Source organism: Amblyraja radiata, chromosome 28 (genome assembly GCF_010909765.2).
Source record: "Amblyraja radiata isolate CabotCenter1 chromosome 28, sAmbRad1.1.pri, whole genome shotgun sequence".
Classification (NCBI taxonomy): domain Eukaryota; kingdom Metazoa; phylum Chordata; class Chondrichthyes; order Rajiformes; family Rajidae; genus Amblyraja; species Amblyraja radiata.
Genome location: NC_045983.1, coordinates 3,134,163 through 3,161,558, shown reverse-complemented (window position 1 = coordinate 3,161,558; position 27,396 = coordinate 3,134,163). Strand labels below are relative to the sequence as shown.

At 44.6% G+C, this 27,396-nt stretch overlaps 1 protein-coding gene across 1 annotated transcript in view; it reads right to left on the bottom strand.

Moving 5' to 3' along the window:
- itgae (integrin subunit alpha E) overlaps positions 1–27,396 on the bottom strand; it is a 116,830-nt gene that overhangs the window by 12,075 nt on the left and 77,359 nt on the right. The window contains exons 18-26 of the mRNA XM_033045589.1: positions 26,809–26,966; positions 21,574–21,702; positions 19,648–19,721; positions 15,372–15,513; positions 10,955–11,059; positions 9,192–9,271; positions 6,742–6,822; positions 5,058–5,124; positions 900–986 (exon numbers count right to left, since the gene is read on the bottom strand). Of these exons, the coding sequence (XP_032901480.1) occupies positions 900–986; positions 5,058–5,124; positions 6,742–6,822; positions 9,192–9,271; positions 10,955–11,059; positions 15,372–15,513; positions 19,648–19,721; positions 21,574–21,702; positions 26,809–26,966 (923 nt within the window). The remainder of the gene's footprint in view (positions 1–899; positions 987–5,057; positions 5,125–6,741; positions 6,823–9,191; positions 9,272–10,954; positions 11,060–15,371; positions 15,514–19,647; positions 19,722–21,573; positions 21,703–26,808; positions 26,967–27,396) is intronic.

The following is a 27,396-nucleotide window of genomic DNA, read 5'->3' as shown; positions in this document are numbered from 1 at the left end:
GGCGGAGATCGGAGGATATATGGCCAGAGGCTCGGACATGTTAGGTGGAGGTAACCAGGGGCTGCAGATGATGGGATCTGATGGGAAAGGAAGTTGGAGTATGGGACCAAATAAGAGAGGTGGGGTGAGCAGATGGAACAGTGGGTGGAAGCAGATCTAATGAGAGGAGTCTATATGTGATAAGCAGATGGAGCTGGTCATAAGGTCATGTGATAGGAGTAGAATTAGGCCATTCGGCCCATCAAGTCTACTCCGCCATTCAATCATAGCTGATCGATCTCTTCCTCCTAACTCTATTGTCCTGCCTTCTCACCATATCCTCTGACACCTGAACTAATCAAAAATCTATCTCTGCCTTAAAAATATCCACTGACTTGGCCTCCACAGCCGTCTGTGGCAAGGAATTCCACAGATTCACCACCCTCTGACTAAATAAACTTCTCATCTCCTTCCTAAAAGAACATCCTTTAATTCTGAGGCTATGACCTCTAGTCCCAGACTCTCCCACTAGTGGAAACATCCTCTCCACATCCACTCTATCCAAGCCTTATACTATTCTGTATATTTCAATGAGGTCCCCCCTCATTCTTCTAAACTCCAGCGAGTACAGGCCCAGTGCCGACAAACAGACATCATAGGTTAACCTACTCATTCCAGGGATCTTGCTTGTAAACCTCCTCTGGACCCTCTCCAGAGCCAGCACATCCTTCCTCAGATATGATGCCCAAAATTGCTCACAATATTCCTCACCAGCTGGTGAGGGAGAAGCAGGGTGAGAGGGCACATGCCGTTGTGTTAAAGAGGGTTTGTGTCCTTTTTATTGACCAAGTGCCTCATGGAATAGTTTGTTAACAGCTGAAAGTGCCATAGAAATTAAATTAGATTAAATTTAACATTACCGAATCCAGGATGTCAAGCTGTTGTACTTTGACTGGGATTGATATTCTCAGTTTTATTACAGCATTGTAAGGGTTGTCCACAGTGGCCTGCAAAATAAACACAAAGTGTTAATGGTCTGTTGTACGAACTCAGTCAGTATTCTAATACAGATCAACCACCGATTTTCTGGCAACTAATGGTTTGGCACCTTTTGTAATCTGGATACAATTACAAGAGCGCACTTGAAATCGCCCCAGAAGACCCCTCACAAATGCGATGCCTAGGCCGGGTGAGGCGGCCGATCACTACCTCATCGCGACTTCCGAGCCGATGGGAGGCTCGAATTTGCCCCCTGCGGCTGTGGCTCTGGAACTCCAGAGCTGGCAGATCCGTTCACATAGACAACCTCCAAGGTCACCTTTGCGGGCTGATATCTCGACCCCCCCCCTCCCAAGACCGTTACCTCTGTTGGTCTGGCAAAATGGAACATATGGAAAGGCTCTGGAACCAAGGGTGCCGGAAAATCGGTGGTGGACCTGTAGTATTATAACTTGTTTATAGTTATAAATTGAAAATTATAACTTGTTTATAGTGGATAAAATGAGAAAATCATGGAGCATTGAAAAAGGGCACATAACCCATTGTTCCTGCATTTGTTCATTGACCCAACTGTCTGAATAGTAAAAGCACAGAAAGGTGGTGTGTCTCTGAGAAGACAGTGTGGACATTCCACCACCCTCTCGTTATGTATTACGTTTACATATTCTGTGGTGCTGCAGCAAGCAAACATTTCATTGTCCTATCTGGGACATGTGACAATAAAACACTCTTGACTCTTGACTCACTCCCTACTACTAGCAGGTGGACAAAAATGCTGAAACTCAGCGGGTGAGGCAGCATCTATGGAGCGATGGAATAGGTGACATTTCGGGTCGAGACCCAACTACTGGCTGGACAGCGAACACTATAGGTCAGATGAAGTACTGCAGGGATAACATCAGGATCAACCTAAAAAAAAACAACAGCCCCACCAAATGGGAGGACCTAGCACAGGACAGAACAACATGGAGAATCACAGTTCCGAAAGAAGCAGCACTCCATGAAGAAGTCCTCCAACAGGCTACAAAATACAAGCACCAGCAATGAAATGAGAGACTCAGCACCAAGAAAACCCAACCACATCCTCCCACCAATACAACTTTAGCCTTTAGACTTTAGAAATACAGCGTGGAAACAGGCCCTTTGGCCCCACCTAGTCCATGATGACCAGCGATCCCCATGCACTAGTGGGGATCCCCATGCACCACCTTTCTGTGCTTTACTATTCAGACACTATATTACTCGCTAGGGACAATTAACAATTTTACCGAAACCAATTAACCTTTAATCCTGCGCGTCTTTGGAGTGTGGGAGGAAACAGGAGCACCCAGAGAAAACCCATGCAATCACAGGGAGAACGTACAAATTCCGTACAGACAGCACCCGTAGTCAGGATCGAACCAGGGTCTCTGGCGCTGTAAAACAGCAGATCTACCGCTGCGCCACGGTGCAGCCCAACTTATCCATTCCTACATTACAATCAAATCTGTGGCTCCAGGATCAGCCACTTCAGCCCTTTCATGACTAACATAGCACATAAAAAAGTTCCCCGAGTCTGATGAAGGGTCTCGACCCAAAACGTCACCTATTCCTTTTCTCCAGAGATGCTGCCTGACCCACTGAGTTACTTCAACATTTTGTGGTCTATCTTCGGTGTAAACCAGCATCTGCAGTTCCTTCTTACACATAGAAAAGTACAGCACAAGAACAGAAAATATCTGTGCCAAACATCCTGCCAAAGTAAATGATCTCACCTGCCAGCACATAATCCTTGTAGGATCACATACGCCAGATAGGACCTACAAGAGCGGCAATCATGTTCAACTTTGAGTGATCGTTGATGATGTACACCTCTGTAGGGTCACTCCTCAGTCTCCATGGCTCCAGTGAAAACAGCCCCAGCCTATCCAACTTAAGCACTCCAGTCACTGACCTCTTTGTGAATCGTCATTGCAGCTTTACAGAGATACTGTGATGAAGCAGGCCCTTCAGCTCACTGAGACCATGCCTACCAATGATCAACTACGCACTAGTTCCATCCTTTATAAAAGCCAATTAACCTACAAACCTGCACGTGGGAATGTGGGAGGAAACCGGAGCACCTGGAGAAAACCCATACAGTCTCAGGGAGAACGTACAAACTCTGTGCAGACAGCACCCGGAGTCAGGATCGAACCTGGGTCTCTGGCTGTGTAAGACAGCAGCTCTACCACTGCACCACTGTACCTCCCCAAAATGACATTTGAATGACATCTTTCCTACAGATGGGAAACCAGAACTGTGATTTCATGCGTGGTCACAGTAGTAAGATAACTTCCCAATTGTTCTACTCATCACCATGACTGCCCTTGTTTTGAACATCAGTCTGAAGAAGGGTCTCGACACGAAAAGTAACCCATTCTTCGCTCCAGATATGTTGCCTGTCCCGCTGAGTTACTCCAGCATTTAAGAAGGAACTGCAGATGCTGGAAAATCGAAGGTAGACAAAAATGCTGGAGAAACTCAGCGGGTGCAGCAGCATCTATGGAGCGAAGGAAATAGGCAACGTTGCCCATTTCCTTCGCTCCATAGATGCTGCTGCACCCCCTGAGTTTCTCCAGCATTTTGTGTCTGCGTTCTTTTGAATCTGGAATACACCGTCTGAGGGCATGGTGGAGTTAGAAACTCTTAGAGCATTTAATGCGTATCTATGTGACCAGTTGAACAACCTAGATACAAAACTACAGGCCAAGTGCTAGAAAATGGGACCAGTGTGGATAAGTACTCGATAGTTTCTATGGTGTTTGACTCTTCGCCTCTGTCACTTCCTTTCCTCTCATGAGGCCAATTTCCAATCCTACCACAACCAGAGAGCAGTGCTGAACTACTATCACCCTCATTCGTGACCCTTGGACTATCCTTGATCGGACTTTTTGCTGCCTTTATCTTGCACTAAACGTTATGTATAAGGAATGAGTATATATACACACATTGAACTTTCTTTTTCTCTCTCATTTATTATATTGTTTACAGTGTACTATGCTTATATATTCGGTTGTGCTGCTGCAAGTCAGAATTTCATTGTTCTATCTGGGACACATGTCAATAAAACACTCTTGACCTGACTCTTGATTCTCTTATCACGTATCTGTACACTGTTAATAGCTCGAATGTAATCGTGTATTGTCTTTCCGCTGACTGGATAGTACGTAACAAAAGCCTCGGTACACGTGACAATAAACAAAACTGCAACTGACTTTTGATCTTAATGACATAACTATTAGGTGGGACTTCAAGCACCTTTTGAAAATCCATACACCATGCACTGCATAGCCTTGACCAGTATACTTTGGTACTACATCAAAACACTCAGAGGTTGGCTGGACAAGATACTATTAATTAATCTGCATTCATTTAACTAAACTATTGTTTCTAAAACCTTCTCTCCTTCCAAGGTTAAACTGACTGATACGTAGTAGAGGGATTTATCTGTTTTCCTAAACAAGTAATATTTTCCTGACATTCCTCTGGGAAGTAATGAAGTTAATTAGCTCCAGTCAGAAAGCTTAGTTTGAGAAACACTGACCTATCCCTGGAGTAAAATTATGTGTAGGTAGGAACTGCAGATGCTAGTTTAAACCGAAGATAGACACGAAAAGTTGGAGTAACTTAGCAGGTCAGGCAGCATCTCTGGAGAGAAGGAATAGGTTTCGTTTCGGGTCTGAAGAAGGGTCTCGACCTGAAACGTCACCCATTGCTTCTCTCCAGAGATGCTGGTTGACCCACTGAGTTACTCCAGCTTTTTGTGTCTATCTTTGGTAAAATTCAGCTCCTAGGTTGTGGCAATTCAGAGTTAATTCATTGTGTCTATTTACTCTGATAACATTATGACAATCACACGCAGCATGGCAGCTGACTCTAAGCAGAACAATTTAAATAATTAATTGAGCAAACGCAATATAAAAAAGAAACCATCTGTCGGAAAGAGATGAACATGTTTCATCTACAGGGAAGTATGAGCTGTTATTCTGCCGTGAATGTTACTTATTTCAAGGTCTGATACACAATAGTTAATCATGGATAAACAGAAAGCACCATACCTGGAAATGAAAGATTACAGCTCTATTCACGTCATTATCGTGGATGTTAACTTTGCTTATTTGATTTCTGCAATAAATTGAACATTTTGATTATACTTATTAATCACGCCAGTTTTCAGAACATACGACATAGAAAGATGCAGCAATTTAAACTAGTCCCTCTAGCCGGCACATGATTGATATCCCTCTACTCACTGCATATTCATTGAATTGAGTTGATGTTATTAGTATGTACACATACAAGGAATTTGCCTTGGTGCTTTGCTCGCAAGTAACAACACGATATACAGTAGACAAGTAAAAACAAAACATTATAATTTGAATATGTGAAGAATTAAATAAAATACCAGAGCACAAGGAGGCTACAGACTTTTCGTTATTGAGTAGAGCTACTGCTCGTGGAGAAAAGCTGTCTTTATGTCTGGCTGTGGCGGCTTTGACAGTCCGGAATCGCCTTCCAGAGGGAAGTGATTCAAAGAGTTTGCGGCCTGGGTGATCAGAGTTGATCTTGCCCGCTCGCTTCCTGGCCCTTGCAGTGCACAGTTCGTCAATGGTGTGGGGGGGGGGGGGGAGGGGAAGGGTGCACCCAATAACCTTCTCAACAGCCTCCGGATGTTATGCTGGGTGGCTGAGCCAAACCAGACAATGAGGGAGAAGGTGAGGACAGACTCTATGATGGCAGTATAAAACTGGACCATCATTGCCAGTGGCAGATTGTTTTTTCTGGGCTGCTGCAGGAAGTACATCCTCTGTTGGGCCTTTTTGGCTGTGGAGTCAATGGTGGCCACCCCATTTAAAGTCCCTGGAGATGATTGTTCCAAAAAACTTAAATGACTCCACAGATGTGACTGTGGTGTTGCTGATGGTGAGTGGGGGGAGGGAAGGGGGAGCTCTCCTAAAGTCTACAATCAATTGACCCGGGTTCGATCCTGGCTACGGGTGCTGTCTGTACAGGGTTTGTACGTTCTCCCTGTGACCTGCGTGGGTTTTCTCCGGGTGCTCTGCTTTCCTCCCACAGTGTAAAGACGTCCAGGTTTGTAGGTTAATTGGCTACTGTAAATTGTAAATTGTCCTTGGTCTGTAGGACAGAACTAGTGTACGGGTGATCGCTGGTCAGTGCAGACCAGGTGGGCCGAAGGGCCTGTGTCCACGTTGTAGCTCTAAAGTTTAAAGTCTAAAGCAAAGTTTGATCTTTTTTGCTGGATAAGGAAGTCCAAAACAAGAAGGCGTAGACTTATGGTGAGAGGGAACAGATTTAAAGAGGACATCATGAGCAACAACTTTTTCACAGAAAAGGCGGCATGTAACTCGAATAAGCTGCCAGAGGAAGTGGCAGAAGTGGGTACAATTATAGTATTTAAAGGACATTTGGACAGCTGCATGACTTTTGGAATGGTTTAGAGGAACGTGGGCCAAACACATGCAAATAGGATTAACTCAGGTTGGCAACTTGGCAGACATGGATACATTGAGCTGACGGGTATGTTTCCATGTTGTTTAACACTATCACTCTATATATCGGCTCTTCCCTCTCACTGATACAGGGTCTCAACCCAAAACATTAACTGTGCCTTTGCCACCACAGATGCTGCCCGGCCCGCTGAATTTTCCAGCTGTTGGCTTCTTCATTCTAGATGTAAGAGTTACAGGGATTTTGCATGGTGCAAATTAATTCTTGACTTACAGTGGTCTCAGGAACACATTCAAACCATGCTTCGTGGGAATATAGTGGGTCCATTGAATAAAATCCCCAACTTCATTTTTGCTGTAAAAAAAGAGATTTGAAGAGGATTAAATGTTAAATAGTGGCATCCTATTAAATGAATAGCCTAATATGTCATGTTTAGTTTAGTTTAGTTTAGAGATATAGCGCGGAAACAGGCCCTTTGGCCCACCGTGTCCGTGCCAACCAGCAATCCCCACACGCTAACACTATCCGACACACCCTAGGGACAATTTACAATTATACCAAGCCAATTACTCTACAAACCTGTACGTCTTTAGAGTGTGGGAGGAAACCGGAGCTGCCCGGAGAAAACCCACGCAGGTCACAGGGAAGAACGTACAAACTCTGTACAGACAGCACCCATAGTCAGGATTGAACCCGGATCTCTGATGCTGTAAGGCAGCAACTCTACCACTGCGCCTGCACTGCTGTGTCACACCACCATGTCTGACAAAATAGCAGCTTGCTGTGAGGTTCCTGGCCACAGACAGATTCATGGTGTCTATTTTGAAACAGGAATTGTGCCGAGGGAATGGAGAGAAGATGCCATGACCCTGGCAAGGAAAACCCTGACACAGATCTGTGGAAATTATAGCCAATTCACTCGTTAAGTTGAGGAATACACACTGATTTGGAACAGTCAAATAAGCCACATAAAGCAAAAAGCTAACTATTTTAAATTGAAGATAGACACAAAGTGCTGGAGTAACTCAGCGGGTCAGGCAGAATGCAGAGTCCGATGAAAGGTCCCGACCTGAAACGTCACCCATCCTTTTTGTCTAGGGGTGCTGCCTGACCCGCTAAGTTACTCCAGCACTTTGTATCTGTAGTCATAGTCTCATAGCATGGAAATTGGCCCTTCGACCCAACTTGCCCACACCTGTCTAAATGTTTCTTCATTTCATATGATGTTTCATACCAATCTGTCTTTGTTATAAACCAGCATCTGCAGTTCCTTGTTTCTACATTTTAAATTGAACTTTCTTCAGGAAATAGTCATGCATAAATGAATGTTTTGAAAGTGGAATCGGAGAATCCAACAGTTAGAAAGCTGGATACAATGGCTCAAAGAGTGGTATTGAAGAAATAAGGTTTGATTCTTGAGGCACTGGCATTGTGGAGAAAGAAGGAGCTGTTCCTTTGAATAAACTTTTCTTTGAATTGGGCTGAGATGAACATCTTGGCAAACACAATAACTAAGTTAGACAAAAGTGCTGGAGAAACTCAGCGGGTGCAGCAGCATCCATAGATGCTGCTGCACCCGCTGAGTTTCTCCAGCACTTTTGTCTACCTTCGATTTTCCAGCATCTGCAGTTCCTTCTTAAATATAATAACTATGGCTGACAATATAAATGTCATAACTATGGGTGTAATATAAATGTCATACAATATAAAAAGTGTAATATAAAAAATATTTTACTCTTCAATGTCGCAGCAACTCTAAACCAGATTGAGGAGCAGGTGGTCACCAGCACCCAACAATTATTTTACTTTAACCTTACTGAGTGTGAGTTGTCTGCAGTTAAATAAGGACAAGCTCACTGATATCTGCTGTTGGTCCAGTTCAGCGGCATCTCAGGGCAGTTTCAGTTTATAGACACAAAATGCTGGAGTAACTCAGCGGGACAGGCATCTCTGGGGTGACGTTTCGGGTTGAGACCCTTCTTCAGACGTTTCATCTCGACCCGAAGCATCATCCATTCCTTTTCTCCAAAGATACTGCCTGACTTACTCCAGCATTTTATGTCCATCTTCGATTTAAACCAGCATCTGCAGTTCCTCCCTACATATCAGTTTCAGTGTAGTTTATTGTCACGTGTACTGAGGTACAGTGAAAAGCTTTTTAGCTATTGACGTGACTGTGGCTAGGAAGTGGTGTTCCAGTCTCTTCTCGACAGGAAGTGAAATATATAAAGTCTAATATATGTTATTGTACAAGGCAATCACCATCATGTTTTAAATTAAAAAAGAACTGTCATTTTTAATGCAAAAGTAAGGAAGTTATGGTTTAATTAAAGAAGTTGTGGGTGAGTTGTGGTCTGGAGCACAATCTACAATATTGGTTTCCTTATTATAAAGAGGAAATAGAAGAGCACAGCTGAAGAACAGGGGCCTTCGGGCCACCATGTCTGTGCCAAACATGATGTCAGGACCACCACTTACCTATTTGCATATGACCCATAAGTATACAAAAAATATGCACCAGACTGGAGAAAAAGGATGGGTGACGCTTCAGGTTAGAACCAATATTGTAGATATATGGAACCCGACCCGAAACATCACCAATCCTTCTTCTCCAGAGATGCTGCCTGACCCGCTGAGTTACTCCAGCACTTTGTGTCTATCTCTGGTATAAACCAGCATCAGCAGTTCCTTTCTAGACAAATACTGTCTGTTCCTTTACTTACTTGGTGACATTGATGCTGATGGTTGCAAATTCTTCCTTAAACGGAGCTATATCAAGGTCCCAAGAAACAGTGAGTTCAGCCTGTTGATCAAAATGAAAGGTTATCTGAACAAGAAAATGAGATGCAGTCAATCTAGCAGAGCAGTGGATTAGAGGACAATTTAGCACAACTAAATCACCAATGAATCCGAAAAGTAGCAAAGAGTTCTCCACTCATCCTTCTAAACGCCAGCGAGTACAGGCCCAGTGCCGTTAAACGCTCATCATACGTTAACCCAATCACCCCCAGGATCATTCTTATAAACCTTCGCTGGTCTCTCTCCAACACCAGCACATCCTTTCTCAGATATGGGGCCTAAAGCAGAACCTGATGGCCGTAGATAGTAGCTATTCAAGGAACAGTCCTCCCTGCACCTTACAATTGAAGTATGTGTTTATATAACAAACACAAGGTGATCCACTGCATTATTTCATGTCAAAAAATGTCACAAAACAATTTCAAGGCCAGTTTGTGTCTTTATATTCGGAAAATATTATCATCAGAGTTATGTTTTATGTTATGTACAAAGTTTCCAGAATTCCCATCCTAAACTCTCTTTCTCTTTGCCTTTTTCTCACCTTAAAACCTATTTCTTCAACCAGCAATCTTTAGCTCACATAATATTTTCCTCCTAATTCCACATCTCCTGAGGGCGGCACGGTGGCGCAGCGATAGAGTTGGTGCCTCACAGCTCCAGGGACCCGGGTTCGATCCTGACTACAGGTGCTGTCTGTACGGAGTTTGTCCGTTCTCCCCGTGACCTGCGTGGGTTTTCCCTGTGTGCTCCGGTTTCCTCCCACATTCCAAAGGCATACACATTTGTAGGTTCAATGGCTTTGGTAAAATTATAAATTATCCATAGCGTGTGTAGGATGGTGTTAGTGTGTGGGGATCACAGATCACCGTGGGGTGGGAAATTGCTACGTTCACGTGGTCCGCCCTGTTTCGATGAATGCAATCAACCTGGCGTGCACAATCAAATAAGATCAAATAGAACAAGTTGTCCTGCAACTTTAGGCTGTGCACGCCATACGCAAGAAGAAGACAGATCAGCGTGGACTTGGTGGGCCGAAGGGCCCGTTCCCTCGCTGTATCTCTAAACTAAAACTAAACCAACTTCTGATTGTACGAGATGAAATGCCATGAAGCCTTTATTCCCAAATTAAAAGCACTGCACAAAGTTGTAACTAATGTGTGTACATATCTTTGTATATATGTGCGTGATTATTGTAAGCGCTCTTAAGAAAATAGTATATGAATACATTCAGGGGGGAAAGAGATTTATGTCAATGTACATGATAGGAAGACTGACTATGTCTACACTTCCACACATTTTTCAGAAGAAAAACAATACAAATCAACTAATTTGAGCGGCACAGTGGCGTAGCGGTAGAATTACTGCCTTACAGTGCAGGAGACCCAGGTTCGATCCCAACAACGCGTGCTGTCTGTACGGAATTTGTACGTTCTCCCCGTGACCTTCGTGGGTTTTCTCCGAGATCTTCGGTTTATGCCCACACTCCAAAATCGTACAGGTTTGGAATTAATTGGTTTGATTATAAATGTAAAATTGTCCCTAGTGTGTGTCGGATAATGTTAGTGTGCAGGGATGACTGGTCGGCACGGGCACGGTGGGCCGAGGGGCCTGTTTCTGCGCCGTTTCTCTAAACTTAACTGAACTGATTTTAAATTGCGAACGTGTTCAAGGAGTTTTCATTGCTTACCTGTGAATTCTTCTTGAAGACCGGATGGGAAATCGCACATTTTAAGAATGATAAGGAAGATGATGCTGCTTGATCTGTACATTTGACGCCAATGTGCTGTGAAGACTGTTCATTTGGACACAAAAACACTAGACAGGTCAAAATGATGAAAGCTCACCAACAATGACATATTTCTAACAGCTGGCATCCTAAAATTTAACAGTAAATGAAAGCAGGTCTCAGTGGCACCATGATTTACACTTTAATCATTAAAGGGACAAACAAAAATAAATCTAGAAAAGCAAGAGGTTTTGAGAATGATTCTTGAGGTACAAGAATCCCGTAAATGACCATTGGCTTCATTCAAGAGTCCAAAGAAAATACCTGGGAGCACTGCACAGTCAGTCCCTAAGGATAACATTGATTTTTTTAGAGGGTGATAGACTATAGATAATAGACAATAGGTGCAGGAGTAGGCCATTCGGCCCTTCGAACCAGCATCTCCATTCAATGTGATCATGGCTGATCATCCCCAATCAGTACCCCGTTCCTGCCTTCTCCCCATATCCCCTGACTCCGCTATCTTTAAGAGCCCCATCTAGCTCTCTCTTGAAAGTATCCAGAGAACCGGCCTCCACAGGCTCACCACTCTCTGTGTGAAAAAGTGTTTCCTCATAGAAACATAAAAAATAGGTGCAGGAGTAGGCCATTCGGCCCTTCGAGCCTGCACCGCCATTCAATATGATCATGGCTGATCATTCAACTCAGTATCCTGTACCTACCTTCACTCCATACCCCCTGATCCCTTTAGCCACAAGGGCCACATCTAACTCCCTCTTAAATATAGCCAATGAACTAGCCTCAACTACCTTCTGTGGCAGAGAATTCCACAGATTCACCACTCTCTGTGTGAAAAATGTTTTTCTCGTCTCCGTTCTAAATGGCTTACCCCTTATTCTTAAATTGTGGCCCCTGGTTCTGGACTCCCCCAACATCGGGAACATGTTTCCTGCCTCTAGGGTGTCCAAACCGTTAATAATCTTATATGTTTCAATAAGATCCCCACTCATTCTTCTAAATTCCAGAGTGTACAAGCCCAGCTGCTCCATTCTCTCAGCATTTGACAGTCCCGCCATCCTGGGAATTAACCTAGTGAACCTACGCTGCACTCCCTCAATAGCAAGAATGTCCTTCCTCAAATTAGGGGACCAAAACTGCACACAATACTCCAGGTGTGGTCTCACTAGGGCCCTATTCAACTGCAGAAGGACCTCTTTGCTCCGACACTCAACTTCTCTTGTTCTGAAGGCCAACATGCCATTCGCTTTCTTCACTGCCTGCTGTACCTGCATGCTTACTTTCAATGACTGATGAACAAGGACCACCAGATTCCGTTGTATTTCCCCTTTTCCCAACTTGACACCATTTAGATAATAATCTGCCTTCCTGTTTATGCTACCAAAGTGGATAACCTCACATTTATCCACATTATCATTTAACTGCATCTGCCATGCATCTGCCCACTCACCCAACCTGTCCAAGTCACCCTGCATTCTCATAACATCCTCCTCACAGTTCACACTGCCACCCAGCTTTGTGTCATCTGCAAATTTGCTAATGTTACTTTGAATCCCTTCATTTAAATCATTGATGTATATTGTAAATAGCTGCGGTCCCAGCACCGAGCCTTGCAGTACCCCACTAGTCACTGCCTGCCATTCTGAAAGGGACCCATTAATCCCTAATCTTTGTTTCCTGTCGGCCAACCAATTTTCTATCCATGTCAGCACTCTACCCCCAATACCATGTGCCCTAATTTTGCCCACTAATCTCCTATGTGGATTCTTGATTAGTACGGGTGTCAAGGGTTATGGGGAGAAAACAGGAGATTGGGGTTAGGAGGGAGAGATAGATCAGCCATGATTGAATGGTGGAATAGACTTGATGGACCGAATGGCATAATTCTGCTCCTATCACTGATGTGTTTATGAACGTTATGTTGTGTAATACCGTTTACCATACAAATAGCAGACAACCAAAGACTTTTGGAAACAGTTAAACGATAGTTAATCATAGAAACTCATGGCACAGAAGATGGCTATTTAGCCCATCATATTTTTGCCAGTTAGTAAAGAGCTACTTCGTTTATTCCTATCCTCCAACACTAGGGGGCGGCACAATGGCGCAGCGGTAGAGTTGCTGCCTTACAGCGCCAGAGACCCGAGTTCGATCCTGACTACGGGTGGTGTCTGTACGGCGTTTGTACGTCCAGGTTTGTAGATTAGACACAAAAAGCAGGAGTTTTGGTCAATGGGCAGGCACAGGGAGGTGGCTGAGAGCTAGCACCTGGGCTCAGTACATTGCAGGTCATCCTATGAGACTACAACACCTTCCTTGACAGTGGGATTGATGACAATGTTGAGATTGTTACTGAGTGAGTGGAGGTCTGCACGTTCGGACGCTGTGAGATTGGAGTGGGTAAGGGGAGTGGGGAGGTCGAGATGGTTGATGTCACGGTGGTAGCTGGAAATGAGAAGGCTGGCAGGCAGGGGGGAGTCCAGGAGGAGGAATGTTGGAGGCGGGAGAAGTGAACGGTCATGGGGGGAGGGGGACGGGGGTGGTGAGGACCACTTTCTGTTGAGATCACTCCCTTCATAACTCCTTGGTTCACTCATCCCTTCCCATCCAAACCTTGCCCAAGTACTTTCCTCTGCATCCATAGGAGATGCAACACCTCCTCTCTCACTTCCATCCAGTGATCCCAGCAGTCCTTCCAGGTGAGACAGAGGTTCACGTGCACCTCTTCAAACCTCACACACTGCATTGTGTGCTCACGACGTGGCCTCCTTTACACTGGCGGGAACAAGCTATCCTTTCCCTCCGATGGACACTAAAAGCTGGAGTAACTCAGCGGGTCAGACAGCTTCTCCGGAGAGATGGAATGAGTGACGTTTCGGGTTGAGACCCTTCTTCTTCATCTCTCTGATACTGCCTGACCCGCTGAGTTCCTCCAGCACTTTGCTCAAGATTCCAGCGTCTGCAGTCTCTTGAGTCTCCACATGCCAATGATCCTGTTTCCTGTGTTAATGACCATGTCACCTATGCCAACCAGCAGCGATCTGGAGGATTCCAGCAACATTTGTTTTCAAACAGGCGATACGCCTCTGTTAAAACTGCATGTAGTGCCTAAGGGATTGGCTCTTATTGGGCTTGTGTTCCTGTAATTTTAATTCAAATCCAACCCTGCCCCCCCCCCCCCCCCCCCCCCCCCCCCACCCACCACCCCCCCCCCCCACACCCCTAAACTAAAACCAAACAAAAATGTTCTGAAGTTTATTTATGTAACTTATGTAACTTATGTAAGTTATGAAACATATAAGATTGTTAAGGGTTTGGACACACTAGAGGCAGGAAACATGTTCCCGATGTTGGGGATAATCCAGAACCAGGGGCCACAATTTAAGAATAAGGAGTAAGCCATTTAGAACGGAGACAAGGAAACACTTTTTCTCACAGAGAGTGGTGAGTCTGTGGAATTCTCTGCCTCAGAGGGCGGTGGAGGCAGGTTCTCTGGATGCTTTCAAGAGAGAGCTAGATAGGGCTCTTAAAATTAGCGGAGTCAGGGGATATGGGGAGAAGGCAGGAACGGGGTACTGATTGGGGATGATCAGCCATGATCACATTGAATGGCGGTGCTGGCTCGAAGGGCCAAATGGCCTACTCCTGCACCTATTGTCTATTGTCTAACTGTGAGTTGTTAATGTTGATTAATGGAAAAGACTTCAGGACATAGGATACTGACTCAAGTTGGTTCAATGGTGTGCACCACAGCCCATGGGAAAGTGGATGTGTTTGTTATAAAGGTGGTATCTATCAGTGGCTCATTGGTGATCATGACAGAAGCTTCCTCGTGGCGATCTCTGGAAGCGACGACGCGATGCACTCTGTGACGCGTCAGGCGACAAATCTGTCAACATATTGGACGACGACAGAAGTCAACAGCGAGCTACATCGTCTGACACAGGAGCGAACGAACGAAGTGGCTCATTAATATTGAGATTAATACGGAGAACTCTGGCATTATAATGTCATGGTTAGTCGTGAGGGTGGAACATATAGCAAAATACATAAAATACACCTTTTCCTTTAGAAAGGAGATGAGGAGGAATTTCTTCAGTCATAGGATGGTGATTCTGTGGGATTCATTGCCACAGACGGCTGTGGAGGCCGTCAATGGATATTTTTAATGTGGAGATTGACAGATTCTTGTAATTAGTAAGGGTGTCAGGGGTTATAGGGAGAAGGCAGGAGAATGGGGTTGAGAGAGAAAGATAGATCAGCCATGATTGAATGGCGATGAGAACTTGGTGGGTTGAATGCCTAACTCAGCTCATAGAATTTATAAAGATGTGATCCCTGGCTCTGAATTTTATCTTACCAGAGATTTTGAGATCTCCTTGAAGTAAAAGCTTTTTGGATAGGATAGGTCCATTGTGGTGAGATACGAATCTTCTCCAGTGTTGGACAGAAAGATCTTTAAACTCGCTTCTCTTATCTTGCCAACAATCCACGTAAAGTCACTGAAAGAAGAGTTATAGCTTGCATCAGTAAAAAACAACTAATTTATCACTCGGCCACCACTATGTGTGGTTCCTTCCATTATCAATGCATGGCATATTCTCCTCCAGTTTACAGATTAGAGTTTAGAGATTTAGCACGGACACAAGCAATTTGGCCCACCAGGTCCATGCCAACCATCGATCACCCGTTCACACCATGTTCTCCTACGTTCACACCGTCCCCTACACACAAGGGACATTTTACAGAGGCCAACTAACTTAGAATCCCGCACATCTTTGGGATGTGGGAGGGAACCGGAGCACTCAGAGGAAACACATGCGGTCACAGGGTGAATGTGTAAACTCCACACTGACAGCACCCAAGGTCAGGATCGAACACCACTCTCTGGCATTGTGAGGCAGCAGCTCTACCCGCTGCGCCACCACTGTGCGGCAAATTGTGGACGCAGCCCAGACCATCACACAAACCAGCCGCCCTTCCTTTGGCTCCATGTATACCTCACGCTGCATTGACAAGGCCAGCGGCATAATCAAGGATGAGTCGTACCCTGGCCACTCCCTCTCCCATCGGACAGAAGTAAATAAGTGTGAAAACGCACACCTCCAGATTCAGGGACAGTTTCTTCCCAGCTGTTATCAGGCAACCGAACCATCCTACCACAAACAGTGAGCAGTCCTGAACTATTATCTACCTTATTAGTGACCCTCGAACTATCCTTGATCGGACTTTGCTCCCTTTACCTTGCACTAAACATTATTCCCAAATCACTGTGTATGGCTTGATTGTAATCATGTATTGTCTTTCCACTGACTGGATAGCAAGCAACACAAGCTTTTCACTGTACCTCGGTACACGTGACAATAAACTAAACTAAACTGAAACTGTTCTGTAATCGTCTTACTTCAAGAAGTTACGGGCGGCACGGTGGCGTAGCGGTAGAGTTGCTGCCTTACAGTGCTTGCAGCGCCAGAGACCCGGGTTCGATCCCGACTACGGGTGCTGTCTGTACGGAGTTTGTACGTTCTCCCCATGACCGTGTGGGTTTTCTCTGAGATCTTTGGTTTCCTCCCACACTCCAAAGACAGACAGGTTTGGAGGTTAATTGGCTTGGTATAAGTGTAAATCGTCCCGAGTGTGTGTCGGCTTGTGTTCATGTGCGGGGATCGCTGGTCGGCGCGGACTTGGTGGGCCGAAGGGCCTCTCTTCCGCGCTGTATATCTAAACTAATTTTAAAAATAAACCAAACTTCCTTTGATAACTAGGTACAGCTTAATTACTTATTTGTGTGAATGCTCAACGCAAATGTTCTGCCTGAATTGTCTACTGCTAACTCAAATGGTTTTAAATGTATCCAATGACATTGAAACTCTTTGAACCTGCACCGATACTTAAACAGGTGATCCTATTTTACATTCACATACAAAGCATAGTTCATATCTAGAACACTGAGAAAATAAAAACACAAGAACACAAGAAGATAAGAAAAGGAATAGGTCACCATGCTCCACCATTCAATATAATGCGACCTACACTGGCCTCAACTACCCCTCTGTGGCAGTTCCCTCAACACTTGTTGCACCTGCCTGCAAAATCTCTGCACCTCGTGCATTAGGACATCTATACCTCTCTGAACTTCTCAGTTGCACTTTCTCTCCATTCGAATAATAACAAAATAATGAATTTAAAAAATGTATTAGCTAAGTATGTATACATACAAGGAATCTGCCTTGGGGCTTTGCTCGCAAGGATAAAAACATGATATGCAGTAGACAATTAAAATTAAAACATTATAATTTAAGCATGTGAAAATAAAGTACCAGGGTAAAAATTTGGATTAGTAAGTATGCAGATGATACTAAGATAGGTGGTGTTGTGGATAATGAAGTAGATTTTCAAAGTCTACAGAGAGATTTAGGCCATTTGGAAGAGTGGGCTGAAAGATGGCTGATGGAGTTTAATGCTGATAAGTGTGAGGTGCTACATTTTGGCAGGACAAATTAAAATAGGACGTACATGGTAAATGGTAGCGAATTGAGGAATGCAGTTAAACAGAGGGATCTAGGAATAACTGTGCATAGTTCCCTGAAGGTGGAATCTCATGTAGATAGGGTAGTAAAGAAAGCTTTTGGTGTGCTGGCCTTTATAAATCAGAACATTGAGTATAGAAGTTGGGATGTAATGTTAAAATTGTACAAGGCATTGGTGAGGCCAATTCTGGAATATGGTGTACAATTTTGGTCGACAAATTATAGGAAAGATGTCAACAAAATAGATAGATTACAGAGGAGATTTACTAGAATGTTGCCTGGGTTTCAGCACCTAAGTTATAGAGAAAGGTTGAACAAGATAGGTCTTTATTCTCTGGAGTGCAGAAGGTTAAGAGGGGAGTTGATAGAGGTCTTTAAAATTATGAGAGGGATAGACAGAGTTGACGTGGATACGCTTTTTCCATTGAGAGTAGGGAAGTTTCAAACGAGGACATCATTTGAGAATTAAGGGACAAAAGTTTAGGGGTAACATGAGGGGGAACTTCTTTACTCAGCGAGTGGTAGCTGTGTGGAATGAGCTTCCAGTGGAAGTGGTGGAAGCAGGTTCGATTTTATCATTTAAAAATAAATTGGATAGGTATATGGACGGGAAAGGAATGGAGGGTTATGGTCTGAGTGCAGGTAGATGGGACTAGGTGAGAGTAAGTGTTCGGCACGGACTAGTAGGGCCGAGATGGCCTGTTTCCGTGCTGTTTGTTATATGGTTGCCGAGCCGTTTTGTTATATGGTTATAACTGCTCGTGGAAAAAAAAACAGTTTTTCTGTCTGGCTGTGGTGGCTTTGACAGTCTGGAGTCACTTTCCAGAGGGAAGTGCTTCAAATAGTTTGTGGTCAGGGTGAGAGGGGTCAGAGACGATCTTACCCAGCTCGCTTCCTGTCCCTTGCAGCGTACAGTTCGTCAATGGGAGGAAGGTTGCAGCCAACAACTATCTGGGCTGATCGAACGATGCGCTGCAGCCTCCAGATGTCATGCTTGGTGGCTGAGCCGAACCAGACCATGATGGTATAGGTCATTGGACCATCAATGCCTGTGGCAGATTGTGTTTCCTCAGCTGTCACAGCTCTATTATTCAATTATTACTATATCTATTTTTCAGATAATAATCCACCTTTCGATCCCTCTTACCAAAGTGCATGGCGAAGAATAAATAATATAAACACAGAACAGAAACAGGTCCTTCAACCCACCACATGCTCACAATCTAAATTAATCTCATCTGACATGAGGTGAGTGCCAGTTAAGTGTGAGCTAATGCATTTTGGAGTGTCAAACCAGGGCACGATCTTCACAGTGTGTGTTAGGGCCCTGGGGAGTGTTGTAGAGCAGAGGCATCTCGGAGTACAAGTGCACGGTTCCCTGAAAGTGGCATTACAGGTAGAGAGGGTGGTGAAGAAAGCCTTGACGTGCCGGACTTCATCAGTCAGAGAATGGAGTATACAAATTGGGATGTTAAATTAAAGTTGCACAATATGTTGCTGAGGGCACACTTGGAGTACTGTGTTCTGGGTTAGGTCACCGTGCTACAGGAAAGATGCCATTAAGCTGGAAAGTGTGCAGAGAAGATTTACGAGGATGTTGCCAGGACTCAAGGGCATGAGCTGGAGAAAAAAATTGGGCAGGCTAGGACTTTACTCCTTAGAACACAGGAGACTGAGGGGTGATCTTATAGAGGCATATAAAATCATGCGGGGAATAGATAGGGTAGATGCTCAGATTATTTTACCCAGAGCACGGTGGCGCAGCGGTAGAGTTGCTGCCTTACAACGCTTGCAGTGCCAGAGACCCGGGTTCGACTCCGACTACGGGCATTGTCTGTATGGAGTTTGTACGTTCTCCCCATGACTCCGTGGGTTTTTTCTGAGATCTTCGGTGGGCCGAAAGACTTGTTTCCACGCTGTATCTCTAAACTAAAACTAAACTAAATTTACTGGCTATGTTCACTCATGCCAAGAATAATATCCAAAAATTTATCTGAAGAAGGGTTTCGGCCCGAAAGGTCGCCCATTTCCTTCGCTCCATAGATGCTGCCTCACCGGCTGAGTTTCTCCAGCACTTTTGTCTACCTCCAAAATTTATCAACTTACTTTGTAAAATTGCAGTCCATATAGAGATTTGAAACACATATGTCATCAAATCCACAGTCCTTCTGAAATTGGAGCTGAAAGGAAAATGCCAGAAGTTACATATCCTTTGCCTTGTACGATCCACATTAATCAAAGAATTACCTTTTCAAATGAAAGAAAAAATGTAGAATTTTTAACAGGTGCTTTGAATTGTAAAAGGTTTGTCTTTTCGAACGATTGCCTGGATATTTTGAGAACAATGGAGGAAACACTCCGCTTTAGCTGCTCAGTTTCACTTTCAATATACATCAGTCAGAAATCAATCATTATTGTAACAACCTGGATGCTTTGATAAGCCAGTTGAAACATTTGAGTCTTTAGCATTATATCGCTACTTGAGCTTTCAGTGCTGTATTACTCTATCTCTGTAGGACTTGATCAGGACATTCAGAAAATTCCCTTGACCATCAGGACTGTCCTGCACTGTATGTTTCTTAAGGATCTGTCCCACTTTCATGACCTAATTCACGACCTTTTTTACTCGTGGACATTTTTCATCAGGCTAGAAAATCGCCCCGACCTACTTGATGCCACGAGTACCTATGACTAGCATCACGACCTACCTACGACCTCGTGACGACCTTGCTGCGAGTATGAGTCAAGGGCAAACTCGGCTGAGGTCGTGAATTAGGTGGTGAAAGTGGGACAGGCCCTTCAGATTTTCGGACAGCTAAAGGGCTCTCTTCCTCTCAGACTGTCAGGCTAGTCGAACATTATATTCCTTTCCGACTGTCTGGAATCTCCAGTATTGCGTCCCTTTCCAAATGGGTTAATTGTCATGTCATGTCATGTCTTGAATTTTCAGGTCTTGAAAATTAGTTAGATAGAGCTCTTAAAGATAGCGGAGTCAAGGGATATGGGGAGAAGGCAGGAACGGAGTACTGATTGTGGATGATCAGCCATGATCATAATGAATGGTGGTATTGGCTCGAAGGGCCGAATGGCCAACTCCTGCACCTATTGTCTATTAATATGGAACCATTTACATCCATCTATCTTTGGACTCTCGCACTTATATATCAATTTCCATTGTAAACTTGAGAACTAGCGCTTCATTTCCCCCCCCCCCCCACCCCCCCACCCCCCCCATGGACCAACACAGTCCAGTCACCCACCACTCTTGGTGAGATTTGTCTTGCTAATCCACTTTAACCTTTTCATCTCCCACCTTAGATATGCTTCATTTTTTGTTTTGACTAAACTTGCAATATCTCTTGTCATCCAATGTTCCCAAACATTGCTTTTCTTATCTGTCATCCTCGTCTGGTCACCTTTCATCTTCATGCTGGTCCTGAACTTCAAATCAAGTGGCCTTTAAAATACTTCCACAAACGAGATGTGAATTTCACTTCAAATAGCTGCTCCCAATCTATCTATCTTCCTGCCTAATGCAGTTCTGCTCAGCCTTCCCTCAGCTCAGCACTTTCACCTGACGGCTTATCAATAGCCTTTAGTTTACTTTAGAGACACAGTGTGGAAACAGGCCCTTCAGCCCACCGAGCCTGCACTGTCCAGTGCTCTCTGCACATTAACACTATCCAACACACACTAGGGACAATTTACATTTGTACCAAGCCAATTAATCTACAAACCTGTACCTCTTTGGAGTGTGGGAGGAAACTGAAGATCTCGGAGAACGTGCAAACTCTGAACAGAGAGCACCCGTAGTCAGGATGGAACCCGGGTCTCTGGTTCTGTAAGGCAGCAACTCTACCGCTGCGCCACCGTGCCACCCTTCTATCTTAAAACTTAGGGAATTATGGTTACTATTCCCAAACAACATTCCCACTGAGTTTCAATCGCTTGTCCAAACACATTCTCCAATTCTCAGCCCCATGTTGTTCTTTAAACAGTTTTGTTTTAAGTTATCTGCCATTTCATTTTTACCTCAAAAGATGCCAAAGATTTGGTGACTTTGTTAAGAACGGGTGAAGGTGGTTGATCTTTCTCTTCAATGTTATGCAGCGTGTAGTTCACTTCCACATCAATCGCAGAGACGCAATCAATTGTACAATGCTGAAATTAGAGAATTACATTTCTTAGTGACATTTTCAATCAGACTGTGAGCAAAGAAAATTAGAACAACTTGATTTTTTATTGTGCCTCTGATATACAATACTTACTAAGAGATCCTGCACTTTTATTCATAAATGGGGCATTGTTATTAATGTGATTGAATTCTTAAAGGCGTTACTGAGGAGAGTCCAAAAGGGCAAGGCTTTTGACAATGTCCTACATGACAAAAGTAAAACCCATAACATCCACATGAAAGTGGCCACTGAATTCACAAGTGGCTCAGTGGCAGAAAGCAGAGGGTATTGATGAAAGTTTACTAGAAGCTATTGTCCTACAGGGCTCAGTAGATGGTTGCATGCTTTTTGAGGCCAAATGGAGAGAAATTATAAAGATTTTGCAAATGATACAATTAGCCATCTGGTTCACAGTGAGGATGAATGGCTGAGGAGGTAGCTGTGGCAGGGTCCATCCCAACATTTAAGAAACAGTTAGATAGGTACATGGATAGAACAGGTTTAGAGGGATATGGACCAAGCGCAGGCAGGTGGGACAAGTGTAGATGGGACATGTTGGCCGGTATGGGCAAGATGGGCCGAAAGGCCTGCTTCCACACTGTATCACACTATGACTTTCTGGAGGTTTGCAACGGGCTTTAGATGGTCTGGTCAACTCAGCAGAGAAAATGTCAAATTGAATTTAATCTGGAGCAATGCATTTTGATACGTTTTTTTATCCGTTCATTTTTCAAGATCTGGGCATGACTAGGAATGGCAGCATGAATTGTCCTTTCTAAATGCCATTAACACGATGGTGGTGAGCCACCTTCATGAACCACTACAGTCCTGCTGCATTCCCATGCATTGAGCTATTGGGGAGGGAGTTCCAGAATGGGAATGCAAAGGCCATGAAGGACCAGTGATGTATTTGCACATCAGGAATATGTGTAACCTGGAGGGGGCTACAGGTGGTGGACCGCCCGTGTGATGGCTGCCTTTTACATCTCGGTGGTAGAGATCAGAGTTTTGGATGGTTTTATCGGGGAGACATGGCGAGTATCTGCCGGGCATTTTGTGGATGGAACACAGATCAGCTTCAATCAAGTGCAACGTTTTGTCCTGGATGGTGTTAAACTTCTTAACATTTGTCAGAGCTCATAAGTGATAGGAGCTGAATTAGGCCATTCGGCCCATCAAATCTACACCACCATTCAATCATGGCTGATCTATCTTTCGCCCTTAACCCCATTCTCCCGCTAATCATTTAGGAAAGCTAACTATAATCAAATTGGTGGCGCAGTCAGTGTCGCTGCCATAAGGCGCCAGAGGCTTGGGTTCGATCCTGACTATGGGTGCTTGCATGTACAGAGTTTGTACGTTCTGCGTGGGTTTTCTCTGGTATCTCTGGTTTCTCCCCACATTCCAAAGACACACAGGTTTGTAGGCAAATTGGCTTGGTATAACTGTAAATTGTCCCTCGTGTGTGTAAGATAATGTAAGTGTGTGAGGATCACTGGTCGGCACGGACTTGGTGGCCGAAGGGCCCGTTTCCGTGCTGTATCTCTATACTAAACTAAAGTCAACATAGTTTCATGATTCGCATTTAACAAGCTTCTGTGAGGGCCGATCAGTGAGAATTGGTGGACCTATAGAAACATAGACATAGAAACATAGAAAATATGTGCAGGAGTAGGCCATTCGGCCCTTCGAGCCTGCACCGCCATTCAATATGATCATGGCTGATCATACAAGTGTAGTCTGTTTAGATTTGCTTAAGGCCTGAGACAAGGTCCACTCCAAGAGGCTGTTGTATAAAATAAGAGTTTGTGGTATTGGAGGATAGGTGTTTGCTGATTGAAAACTGGTTCAATCTTTTCCTTTGGCAACTTGTCCCATATCACCCTGTATGTGAAAAACGTTGCTCCTCGGGTTCCTATTAAATGGTTCAATAGTACTTTATTGTCACGTGCACTGAGGTACAATGAAAATCTTTCTTCTCTCACCTTAAATCTATGCCCTCTGGTACCAATCTTTGGTAAATAGACTGTGTGAAGAGATGTGGAATAAATGAGCCTGGAGGGGTGTAACCAGTGGAGTACCCAAGTGATTGGTGCTCAGCCCTCAGTTGTTCACTATTTACACAACTGGCTTGGAGGAAAGATGAAGTGTAAGAAATGCAAGTTTCTCGGCAACATGGAAATAGGAGGAAGGGCAAGTTTCTATGAGGATATTGTGATGAGGATGTCATTAAGATGGAAAGGGTGTAGAAAAGATTCACAAGGATGCTCAGTTCAGTTTAGTTTATTACCATGCTGCTCCTAACTTCTTGAAGTAAAACCATTACAGGACAGTTTCGGTTCAGTTTAGTTTATTGTCACGTGTACAGTGTACAATGAAAATCTTTTGTTGCGTGCTATCCAGTCAGCAGAAAGACAATACATGATTACAATCAAGCCATTTACAGTGGATAGATACATGATAAGGGAATAACGTTTAGTGCAAGGTAAAGCCAGTAAAGTCCGATCAAGGATAGTCCGAAGGTCATCAATGAGGTAGTTAGTACAGGTGCACAACCTTTTATCTGAAAGCCTTGGGACCAGACACTTTTCGTAATTCGGAATTACTCGGCCTTCGGAATGGAAATTTTTTTGCGTAGATTTTAATGGCTGGCTCAGTGGTTGAGTGCTCGGCACATATCCGCAAGGTCGCGAGTTTGTGCCTTGATCCCGTCAGTTCCTCGGTTGCGAGTTTGAGTCTTCAATGTAGTTTTTTCTTGCAGAATAAATGTCTGTATGAAATGCAGTGTGTTGAATGAATTCCTGAATTTGTAAATGTGACCGCAGCATTGAATCACCTCTCGCACTCATGTCACCCTAGCAGGGCTACATGCCCTTAGGCGGCCTAAGGCGACATTTTCACACTCTTATATCCGTGTGCAGCAGAGGCGACGTGCGTTTGGCGCCAAACGTGAGCTTTGGTGAGCTTTGGTGCGCAGACGACATCCTGGAAAAAATGTCCGGTTTCTTCCAGGTAGGCGATATACCCTCCCGGGCAATATACCCTCCACTTCTCTTTTATGAAGGGGATTTAGTTCCCTTTTCTTCCAGGACCGACCCGAGGTTCCGCTGTCACCTCTGCGGGCCACCCTCGGCGAACGCTCACTCAACTTTGTTTTGGGATTCCTACTCTCCCGCGCAATATACCCTCACCTTCTCTTTTATGAATGGGGATTTAGTTCCCCTTTCTTCGAGGACCGACCGGAGGTTCCGCTGTCACCTCTGCGGGCCGCCCTCGGTGAACGTCCTGTCTCCCTGTCCCTGGGATAGTAGGGGGCGATCAAACAGCACAATACCCCCCTCCCCCTCCATCTCCAGAGGAATCCGCTCCCCGATGGGCCGCTACGGCGACAAGTGGCAGTTCGCCTACAGCCCGAGCTGCGCCCCCCTCAAGAACAAGACGTACCTGGAGCGGGGCTGGGCTGGAGTTGCTGATCTGGGATCTCCGTGCTTGCAGTGGGCCTGGGGGTCGGTGTCACGATGAGGGGGCACAGCTCGGGCTGTGGGTGAACTGCCACTTGTCGCCGTAGCGGCCCATCGGGGAACGGCTTCTGGTGGTCCTGACGTCTCCGGCCAGTTTGCAGTTTTCCTCTGGAGTTGGAACGGGGCTGGGCTGCTGCTGGCTGTGGGTCTCTGGGATTTCCGTGCTTGCAGTGGGCCTGGGGGTCGGTGTCCCGTTGGTCCTGACGTCTCCGGTAACTGGCACTGACCTGCTGGCATTGCCGACATGAAGACAGTGCAAAGCCCCCGCGCCAGTGCAATGGGCGGGGAGCTGGAGAGGGGAGGGAAGGGGTCACACACATGGCCGGGAAGCAGAGGGGTGTAGGTGGGGTGAAACTGAAGGGAGCGACGCTGCCTGCCCGCTGAGTTAAAACGTTCCCACGCAAGACTCACGATACACTGTGTATCGTGAGTCTACCGTGGGAACTTTTTAACTCAGCGGGCAGGCAGCAGCATATTGTCAATTATTAACCCTCCCGCGCAATATACCCTCACCTTCTCTTTTATGAATGGGGATTTAGTTCCCCTTTCTTCGAGGACCGACCGGAGGTTCCGCTGTCACCTCTGCGGGCCGCCCTCGGTGAACGTTTTCAAGGACCTTTCTTCAAGGACCGAAAAAATGTCCGTTATTCGGAGGTTTTCGTTATTTGGATCTTCGGATAAAAGGTTGTGCACCCGTAGTTCAGGACTGCTCTCTAGTTATGGTAGGATGATTCAGTTGCTTAATAACATTTTGGAGGGCTTGGGTTATAAGGAGAGATTGGAAAGGCTAGGACTTTTTACTCTGGAGAGTAGGAGGGTTAGAGGTACATTTATAGAGGTATAGATTAGGTGAGAAGATCTTAAGGAGGATTAAGACTGAATATTTGAGACTACATGGATTTATTTGGCATTTCAAATTGGGATTATTATCATATGCACAAGTACACACAAGTACTTGAGCTACAGATATAATGATAATCTTGCTTGCAGCAGCATCACAGATATGCAGTCTCAGATAAATACACAAAGAACAAACTATACATAAATTGTACATAGATGAAAAAACATAATTGTTTCAAGAATCTGATAGATGTAGGTTCCTGAACCTGGTAGTGTGGGGCTTCAGGAATCTGTACTTCATGCAGGATGATAGACTTTAGACTTTAGAGCTACTGCGCAGAAATAGGTCCTTCGGCCCACGGAGTCCGCGCCGAGCAATGATCACCCCATACACTAGCACTATCCTACACACTAGGGCAAATTTACAATTTTACCGAAGCCAATTAACCTACAAACCTGCACATCTTTGGAGTGTGGGAGGAAACCGGAGAAAACCCACACGGTCACAGGGAGAAAGTACAAACTCCATATAGACAGCATCCGTAGACAGGATCGAACCCGGGGCTCTGGCGCTGTAAGGCTGCAAATCTACCACTGTGACAACAGTGAGAAGAGGGGACAGCCATTATACTGAACTATTAGGAAAAAGTGCAGCAGGATGGCTAATGATTAAAAGTTAAAGTGTACAACTAAAAACTATTGTCTTCTTTTGAAGACCTTTCCCATCTTACCTGGAGAGTGATTAAATAGTTTTTGCAACCTGCAGTAGAAATCCTCACAGAATCTGACAGGGACACAGGAGTTGCATCACTTTTTGTAAACATCGCCCTTTTATTTTTCTGTTTTTTGTCCAGGTTGATGGTATAATTGACAAAAGAATTCTTCAAATCTATAAAATATGCAGAATAAAATCTATTAAGATTTCCTCTCTAATTTCATAAGTTGAAAAGTGATTGGAGCAGAATTCGGCCCATCAAGTCTACTCCACCATTCAATCTCTCTGATCTATCTCTCCCTCCCAACCTCATTCTCCTGCCTTCTCCCCATAACCCCTGACACCCATACTAATCAAGAATCTATCTATCTCTAAAAATATTAATTGACTTGGCCTCCGGAGCCTTCTGTGGCAATGAATTCCACAGAGTCACCACCTTTGGTTGTTTGATTGTTTCCTGACATACCACTTGATTCTAATCTCACACATAATTTTATATGATGTACAATTAAACACTGTTATTGATTCCTACAATCTACCAACATTTTAAGTCTTATTTACAATATTATTTCACCTCTTGCATCTTAGACCACACTCATGAAAT